This window comes from Branchiostoma belcheri, unplaced genomic scaffold, assembly GCF_001625305.1.
Source record: "Branchiostoma belcheri isolate BF01 breed outbred unplaced genomic scaffold, Haploidv18h27 scaffold185, whole genome shotgun sequence".
Lineage (NCBI taxonomy): Eukaryota > Metazoa > Chordata > Leptocardii > Amphioxiformes > Branchiostomatidae > Branchiostoma > Branchiostoma belcheri.
The window spans coordinates 39,185-49,140 of NW_017803324.1; the positions used below are offsets into that span (position 1 = coordinate 39,185).

The following is a 9,956-nucleotide window of genomic DNA, read 5'->3' on the forward strand; positions in this document are numbered from 1 at the left end:
TTTTTGGGGGGGGGGGTAATCTGTGTTTAAATCAAAGGTTTGTAGGACTGTAAAACAACTTGTGAAAAATGAGCAAGTTACCACGTCAGAGTTGAAATATCCGGGCACTATCAAATCTTTTTAAATGGTCAATGTTTTTCTTTCGGCCATAGTTGAGTCTGGGTCTGAATGTATGTCAGCAGCATAACTCGAGAAGCTGTGGATGGGTCTTCATGTTATTTGATAGGGGAATAGTGGTTGTACGAACAAAGGTCAACTTAAAAATGGTTCACCTGGCGTTTTCCAGCAGTACTGCAGCAGGATGTTATGCATTTATTTCTTGTATGTGCACAGCAGAACTCAAGAAGCTGTGAGTGGATCTTAATGATTGAATAGCAAAGTTCTTTCTATCACAACCATTTATTTTTCAAGCCAACGTTTCGATGACCTGTCATCTTCATCAGGGCAATACTGACTGGTTTACTGTGCACTGACACTAGATGTTACTTGGTGCATAGTGCACTTAAGGTGTTACATAGTTCACAGTGCACTTATGCTAGTTTTGTCTGTTTACAATGCGTTCCGGAACGTAGTGTAATTGTGACATACATACTAGGCGTTGTTACATCATAGGGAAATATGCGGTTCCAACTGTAAAGTGTTTCTATTTATAATATAAGATTTGTTAACTGACAATACTGAGCTATCACAGTCCCAAATAGAAATTTTTTAAAGTCTTGTTACATGTGTATTGTTAGGAATCATAATAGTTACAAACAATAAGAAAACCAATGTCAGTTTTTAAGAACGTGATCCCAAACATGACTAAGTTTATACCCCCCCCTCATCACATAGTGTCAGTGCACAGTAAACCAGACAGAATTGCCCTGATGAAGATGACAGAAGGTCATCGAAACGTTGGCTTGAAAAATAAATGGTTGTGATAGAAAGAACTTTGCATTTGAGTCGTTTACCAACCTGATGAAATGATTTACGGAAGATCTTAATGATATTTGGCAGGTGAGTAGCAGTTGTTGAAACAAAGTTCAGGTTCACCTGTAGTGTTCCGACATTGCTGCAGCGGATTGGATTTGTGACTTTTATGTGTAGAGCATTACTCGAGAAGCTGTGGGTGGTTGTTTATGATATTTAGTGGATGGGTACGGCAGCAAAGACGAAGGTTATGTTCGATAATGGACCGGGCCTCCTGGAATTTCAGAACCAAGTCACGTCAGGTTCAAGATTTTAAGTGTTACAGCTCTTGGGGAAAACTTAAAAACTGGTCAACGGATCGTCAAGTGATGCTTGACATAATTGAATATTTAGGGAAATCAAAATCAAATTTGCGTAATGGGCAAATTCTATATAGGCAAATACATGATAGGACTATTCTGTAAATACTGTACTGACATATGTAATTGAGAACGAGAAGATGGGCAGATTTTGGGCATGCAAATGAAGACCTCATTTGCATAATTGAGAAAATATTGGTTCCTTGGTAGTAAATGCCAGATCGTTGTGAGATCGTTGGCGAAGGTATGAAACCGTTGAACTCTAGTTAAGATTAACTTGGTGGGGCCAGATTGACCATAATGGCTGGAACAGTTTCTGATCCGAGTACCACGATCAGCCGATACTTGAAATGTTTGAAGACGTGTATTATGTAAGAGTAGGGGGAAAATTGGTACAAAGCTACTATTGCAATATGGAGCAACATGGATATTGTACTGAGTATTAGGCCACTCAAGCAAGTCATTATTATGGATGACATCAGCGCGCGCATTAATTTTCGTCTGATTTTGAAAAAAAACAAGAAATTTTGTTGCCTTCTGACAGTTGTCAACATGCCGAAAATGGGCAAAGATGTCTGCTGTCATGCCAGAAGGTGGATGGCAGGTAACTATGAAGAGAGGAGACAAGAAAAGACTCTCATTTAATATGTTTTGTTTCTTACTTTGATGCAGTGATATGTGATGCTGGCTGTGTATATGTGATGTTCCCACTGAATCAAAACCATTTGTACCATGATTGAGTCAAAATTTTTAAATGTAGGAATCTTGTTTTTTTCGGCCCGTCTTGTATTTTTCGCCCGTTCGCATTAGATTTGGAGTCTGCGGAGGATGTCATCAATAATATTTATTTGCTGTGGCCTTAGGAAAGAATGTGGGAAATAAGCGCTTACCACCAAATTGCCTATGATCATTGACAGAATGAAGAGTGGGATACAGGCCCATCCGTTGACGAGCATACACACCCACATGTTTTCAATCCATTCTCCACATAACACTCGGAAGATGATCAGGAAGGAGTGTAAAAAGTCCACGAAACTCCATCTGGGTAACTATAATGGAAACATATAAGCAGGTCACATATATGTGTACATATGTAAACTCTGTCAAAACGTACCAAGATAGAGGAAACAATATTTAGTCGGACACCCAAAAGAAACTTGATCCGCATCCACGCTACTGCTGTAGTCTAATTTTGGCCCTGTTCATATGAAGTCAGTGAAGGCGCTTTACATGTGGTTTCCCTCGAAGTCGGTTTCAAGTGGTCCCATAAGAACGCTCCAAATCACATTGAAAGTGCCTCAATCCCAAACCACTTCTAGAGGTGGTTTCGAATCGGTTTTCCCGCATCGCGATTTGCGTCTGAACGCAATGTGATTCCAATGTGACTTCACCTTGTCATGGATTACGGGGTGATATTTCTTTATTTATACGCAATACCAAATTTTACGTGGCAGCAATTTTGGTATTTGGCATTAAAGAGCAGTAAGGGTCAAATAATGTGTCCGTTCTAGGACGAGCTTCACCGCCTCTGGCGGGACCACGTCGGCATTCGGCCGAGATACGCTGGGAAGGGGGCACCAGCAAGCAGGTCGTTGACCTCTGACATTTCGTGTTTTCATCAAACAACAATGAATGCAGTTTCGGAGAATCGTGATCGGGCACGGTTTGAAAGGGATGTATGGCACGTGGACCAGATGTGAGGAATGCGAGTTACCCGAATCGCGGATCGGGTGGCTTCATATGAACAAGGCCTTTGATACCTCGGATCGATAAGTAATTCTTATGGATGACATCAGCGCGCGCATTAAATTTCACCTGAATTTGAAAAAAAAAAGAAATTGTTTTTCCACCGGACGATGGTCAACTTGCCGAAAATTGGTAAATATGATGTAAATGCCTGTCGGTCCGGCCTAAGGTAGGAAACATAGAACTGTTTACCTCGCCGTCAAAAAGATCCAATCTCTTCTCGTACTCAGCTCCAAAAAGCTGCATCCCGATCACAGCGAAGATGTAGACAACGATGCCGAGGATGAACGTGAGATTTCCCAAGGCGCCTATGGAGCTGCCGATGATGGAGATGAGCAGGTTCAACGTCGGCCAGGACTTCGCCAGCTTAAATACTCTTAGCTGCAGAAAACAGGAGACAACTGCACCTTGTTATCTTGTTAATTGGAACAAAGGTTAACATCAGAACAACATCGTTGACAACAAGCTGGAGTGTTTACTCTATCGTGTCTGGGATGACAAGCATTCGGGTGCCACATAGATATATTTGTGACATGTTAAGTACAGAAAGGTAACATATCTTGATTCTTGACAATAATAAGACAATAAACCTACTTGACTGTTATAGATTTATCATATTAGGAGCAAAACTGCTAGAAAATATTACTGTTGATCAATGCAAATATTGAAATGAATACAGAGTCGTGGAGCTTGGGCAAAGACATTTAGGATACTGACCAATCTGAATGACCTGAGAACAGACAGCCCCTGGACGCCTTCCAATCCAAGCTCGGCCAGACTGAGGATAACGATGATGGCATCGAAACAGTTCCAACCACTGCTGAAGTACACCGTAGGCCCGAGGGCAAGCAACTTCAGAAAAAATTCAGCTGCAAATATGGCCGTGAAAACCTGTGGTTTGAAAACATGCATTTTTCTCAGGCATAAGTAGATTGCAACAAAACGGCAAAGCTCACACCGACTTTTTGGTCGATGATTGCTAATTCAAATTTGATCAACCTGGACGACCAAAATGAGTTGAAACTTTGAGCTGATTTCAAACGCATTAATGTTCACACAGATGCGATTTCATGCAAAGGTATAATCACTTTTGACCTCGGCAGTCTGAGAAAAAGTGACTGCAGATGCTTCTAACGGCGATGTTGATAGACCTGATTGTACTTACGTAGTTTCCGGTTTTAAGGGTCAGCTCAAAAGACTCGCTTTTCCCGTAATGGTCCATAGCCATGAACATCGTGTTCAGAACAATGCATAGTGTGATCAATAGGTCTACCAACGGGTCCATGACTAAAAGGGATAGAATTTCTTGAAATCGTTTGAAGCAAGAACAGCACTCCCAACTGTTCCAAAAGGTATTGCAACACCAAGATTTCAACTTCTCAGTCAGTCTTGGTTTGTTTTCAGCGTCTTCTTCGTCATCCGTATCATAGTACCCTGTGAATGGAACGAGGAAATACAAGAAGAAGAATGGAAAACCATTTTTGATGTAGCATATGAGGTAGATGATTGTGTTATCAGTAGTTATGAAGGAAACCGGCAACGGCTTTAAGCCATGTAAGGCTCTGTTGATGTGATTATATGGATGACATACGCGCGATATCGTCCGTTTTAAAACAAGAAAAGCTTTTTTAAAAAGTTGGTCCGGTCACAGAAAAGAACTAGATAAAGGCATCGCCACGTCGGATGGGCTTTTAAAAAAAGCTGACATTTCGGCAAAGAAAATAAAAATATTGCCGACAGCGGCATTCGAACCGGCGAACTTAGCTTGCCAAGACATACAAGACGATCTCTCTCTCTCTCTCTCTCTCTCTCTCTCTCTCTATCTATCTATCTATCTATACGTTGTACTTTACTTGGGTAGTATGTAATCTAATAGAATCTTACATGCTATTTCCCTGCTCGATTTTCCCCTGATGTCTCCTACACCTGGCCAGTCGCTGACCTTGTCAGAGCGTGGTTCCACCACCATCCCATTGGGAACCTTTCCTTCGGAAATGACCTACGGAATGACATAAACACAGCTTTTTGTTCAGTATTGACCTATTGTCAATCTGTACCCCTGCTCTCTCTATTTATGTAGCATTTGCTCTATATTTTCTTCTGTTGTCTTTAATATCAGGCCACACAGGATGGGCGTATAAATACACTAAATTAAGCTTCATTAATTCATTCATACAGCAGGCATGGTAATATCATATCCATCTAGTTGAACACTAATGGAGATCTAATAAAAGCAAACAAACAAACAAACAAACAAACTCAATAAATGACAAGATAGTAACGTCAATATACTTAAAGCTAAGGTCCCAATTACGCCGGTGCCCGTCGGGGATGTAGCCCCGGCTGGCCCCTGCCGGGTTCAGGAGTCGGGCGGGCATCGGCTGTCGTGGTCACAATTAAAAGTTTCCTTCAGTAGCATTTTGTTAGAAATTTTATCACCCTCTTTGGTCGGTATCCGGCAGGCACCCGGCAGGTAACAGGCAGATTCTCTGACGATGACTTGTATTGACCTATACGTAATGCAGAATTCACGTATTTGTTGTGATCATTTGATCTGTGAGGTCACACATTTTACCCGGGTTTACGAAGTACACACCTTTATTCTGTTCATCTGGTCTGTGACGTAAGAAATGTGTCCCGGTGGACTGCCGGCAACCGGAGGGGTACCTCTCGGTGTTCTCACGATGAGGTCTCGGCGTCTTTTTGTCAGCGGGGCCCGGGTAGAATTTAACTCAGAATTAAATTCTTATCGGGGCCCCGACGGGCCAAATAATAGCCCGGTAGCCGCAGAGTGCCCCGCGGGGCCACGTCGGGGTCCCGCCTGAAAGTGGTAAAAAACAGCCCGGGAACTACCCGCCAGGGCCCCTTTTCTCAATTGGGACCTTAGCTTAAGTAGATTATCGTGCCTAGACAGAGATTCAGACTAACACAGTGTTGTTACATGATGAAGGTATCACGTCATTTCCGGTGTTTCTATCTACATGTATGAAGTGGAAAATCCACAAAGATGATAGGTTAGCTGAGCACGTCGACAAAGCGTACTGGGCTTGCGCAAAACCCCCAATTTTCTCGGTTTTCGTAGGATTTTTTGTAATGTGTTATTTTGTAATCTGTAATTTGTTTGCATCTGAAATTTGCCTGCTGCAGACGATATTTTTTACGACATAACATTTGGAAAGTACAGACGGAGTGTTAACCTTACATGCGCGATTACAATCTTATAAATATGAGACGTTCTGTCGAAGTGCTATGCACAATACATTACGGGTTTCGTAATACGTAAGTAGTCTTGTCTTGTCTTGTAGAACTCTTTCCAGCTGTAAGCTGTTGATAGGCCATGGCTCTGTCAGGAGTTTAATTGCTCACAATAGCAAGTTATTATGTTTACCGAAGGAAAACATATTGTTTTTACTCAGTTTCTTCCTCTTCTTTTTCTCCAAATAGTGACCTCTGACCTGAACAATGAAATGATTTGTTTACGTCTGTCACCATAGTGACTGGTGTTGGGTTACATAATGTTGCAATTTCATGGTCTACTCTGCTCCTGTCACCATATACTAGTAGTACATGTATGTGAACGTGTTTGAGTAAGAATTAATAGAGCAGACCATGTCCGAAGGTATACGTAAACATTATGCATTTGCTTTCAATTGGAAATGTTACTTCTCTAGTTTTAACGTTATATGTCTACTACCTTCATATCCATTTCCGATTGGTCGCTGAGGATGCCTGGAAGAGACGTTCTGTCTGTATCTGGGCTATGAATCATGCTGTCCATAGTAGAACTCGGAACAACGCCGTCACTCAACAACTCATACGATCTACTCCGCAAGATCACGCTGTGAATGCTGAATCTGTGTACAAAGACATTAAAGAAGAACTTTATTGCACGACAATTGCACATGGTACAATGTATGGCAAACTACATAAAGAGAGTAACAACAATAAAATGTGTTGAACAAGACCTAATGTCGAATAAACCTAACAAATCTACATCATGATTATTCAAATAATAAGGGATAGCAGAAGTCTTTGATAAAGTGTAACAATCGGGTGGGCATTCCAACAAAGCATTCCTTTATATATCTACCTATTTTTGCGTTGTGGGAACCATTACATGTAAAGATATATTCAAATCTGTCTCCAACATCGAGACTCTTGAAATCTGTTGTACTTGATTCGAGAAATGTAAATAGCTTGTTACTTGTACATGTAACATCATATTTGGTACATTCCATAACAAAATTAAATTCATTTTCTATATGCTTTGGACAAACAGGACAGAACCATTGGTCAGGGGCTATATATATTGTAATATCTACCTGTTTCAATATTCAATTTATGGCTACTGATTCTTAATTGAGTTATTGCTTTACGAATTTCGAAGTTATATATATCAGAGAGGTATGTTTCTTGTTCATAACAGTTTTTTAATTTGCTCAGAAAAGACAGCTTGGAATTATTTCTAATGAAACTAAACCACTCTTATATATGTGTATCTTGTAGCCGATGGCGAAGATTGTGTGTAATATAATCTGCTTCATAAGCTTCAGGTTTTATCCATATATGTCCAAAGCCGTGGTAGTTATTAAATAGCTACTCATATTTATGTCTTTGACCTACATTTGTAAACTCTAGAAAAGGGATGTCAAATGATAGTATATAAGCAAATCTGCCACCACTTCAAGCATAGTTATAACTGATTGATTTTTAGTACCCAGTATCATTGAATAACGACTCATGTCATGAATCAGATATCCATGAAAAGAACATCATCAAGACAGCTTTTTGTCTTGTTTACATTCTTGGCCATGTGAAATAGTCAACTCGCTTGCGAATCGCCCCTATTAATAATAATGATAATAATAATAATCATTTAGACAAGATATCACTGGGAAATGTCAAAGCAAGACATGTTTAAACACTTGATGCCATGCAAGAACGAATATATAGCAGACAAACTATGTAAGTATGTTTCCAATTGTTTCAAAGAGAGAGAAGAAAGGGCAACTAACAGTAGATGATAGGTAGTATATAGTATTGTTATAATGTATAAATTCCTAGCAATTAGCATTAGAATATAGCGTACCAGTATGCAATACTCATGTTTTTTGCATGTCCTCTTGTGCATTTAGCCCATCTGGGCAAGAACATGCAATAAAGATTCATATCAATAATTACGGTTTCTGAAATAAACACCGAGTACGAACACTTCTCAACCCTCAACCCCGAAAACGCACTCTTTAGAACAATGACATGTAAGCCTGGTAACTTACCTACTGTCACGTTTGCTGCCTGTTTTATCCAGGGAGTCGGTGGAACCGTGTTTGTTGTCACTTGCCATGGAGGCACAGTCACAGCAGCAGTCCCCGGACTGGCATGATCTGCTGCCAGAACAGGAACACGACGAGGACGACGACGACGATGAGGACGAATCATCATCATCGTCCTGACAAGAGAGAAACCATTCATCAATTTCACACTTCCCATAATGCCTAGTAACGGTCACGGATATGACGTAAGACTACCCCTCCCCCTTCTTCGATGTAATATCTCCAACAAGTTCTATCGACAAACTGGTCAACTATTGTTTTGAATCATTTCTCTAGTATAAAGCGCATGCTATAATTGCATTTTTGTTGGAATTAGAGAAAATGACGTACCTTCTATCGTTCTACCTTCTACCGAAGACTCTCCTACTCGCACGGTCGCATTTATGTAATACGTATATTAGAGCGATAGAAGGTACGTCATTTTCTCTAATTCCAACAAAAATTCAATTATGGCATGCGCTTTATACTAGAGAAATAATTCAAAACAATAGTTGACCAGTTTGTCGATAGAACTTGTTGGAAATATTACACCGAGGAAGGAGGAGGGGGTGGTCTTACGTCATATCCGTGACCGTTACTAGGCATTATGGGAAGTGTGAAATTGGTGGAAAAACTTAAAACCCTTGTACGTCGATGAAGGTTAGACACCCAGATAGGACATGACGTTATGCAAAATAAACCAAGTAACTACATTACTTCTCTAAACAGGAGAACTGTCCATACACAACGATAGCTCTCGTGGCCCAACAGGTCTAACAGCTACTTGAATTTATTCAATAACTGATTTATATACAGGTTACACTTGTTATCTTTCACTCCATACAATGGGTATTGATGAAATATATTGTCTTTATTACTCCGTGAAGGAGATATCATATTGTTGTCAGTCTTTTTTTTTCGCGTTCGCAAATAACACACAGGGTTCCCTTTGTTTAATCGGCATGTAATTTTATACGTCGTCCTTAGGCATGCTCGTGATGATGCACGTATGTTTATATTTACCGTGGCTGTTTTCGTGGTCAATGTAACATTTCAGAAGCATCCCTACATATAATAGGAACATTGGACTGGCCGTAAAACCGCCGTTGTTTTGAATAGCCGGGGGGGGAGGGGGGTTGGTGGTTGATTGAACCAGCTGTGCATCGTCGTTGTTTATGATTTTAAATGTGTTCGCAGCTAAAAGATGACTGTGTCCGTTGTATTTCTCTGTAACTGGGCATGTGGTGTGCCATTATGTTCGTGATGATGCACTTTTTTTTTCTTTTTACTGTAGCAGTTTTCATTTTGAAGTAAATGCATTTTTCAGAAACACCCCCTACTTTTACAATCCTGTGGAATAGGCGTATGTTCAAGTCTAGTGGCCGAGGTTCTCTAAGCAGATATTAAGTAGCTGTTGTGTATAATCATTGCATCTGTTGGGATTGTGGTTTGCACCTACTTCGATACCTTGTCAAATGAATAATATTTAGTAAATGCCTTCATAATATTGTTCATAATATTGTTATGAAAGATGAATTTGCCAAAAAACAGTTACTCAAGCAACTGGATATGATTTTGAAAACGTCAGACGTTTCAGCTAGTATCCACTAGCTTTCGTCAGTGACGA

The 9,956-nt window shown here is 40.3% G+C and overlaps 1 protein-coding gene across 2 annotated transcripts in view; it reads right to left on the reverse strand.

Moving 5' to 3' along the window:
- Nucleotides 1-9,956, reverse strand: part of LOC109467633 (sodium channel protein type 2 subunit alpha-like) — an 80,783-nt gene that overhangs the window by 25,334 nt on the left and 45,493 nt on the right. For both annotated transcript variants that reach the window (XM_019765668.1, XM_019765667.1), the window contains exons 10-16: nucleotides 8,294-8,466; nucleotides 6,712-6,871; nucleotides 4,902-5,016; nucleotides 4,183-4,451; nucleotides 3,735-3,908; nucleotides 3,210-3,398; nucleotides 2,162-2,320 (exon numbers count right to left, since the gene is read on the reverse strand). In XM_019765668.1, the coding sequence (XP_019621227.1) occupies nucleotides 2,162-2,320; nucleotides 3,210-3,398; nucleotides 3,735-3,908; nucleotides 4,183-4,451; nucleotides 4,902-5,016; nucleotides 6,712-6,871; nucleotides 8,294-8,466 (1,239 nt within the window). The remainder of the gene's footprint in view (nucleotides 1-2,161; nucleotides 2,321-3,209; nucleotides 3,399-3,734; nucleotides 3,909-4,182; nucleotides 4,452-4,901; nucleotides 5,017-6,711; nucleotides 6,872-8,293; nucleotides 8,467-9,956) is intronic.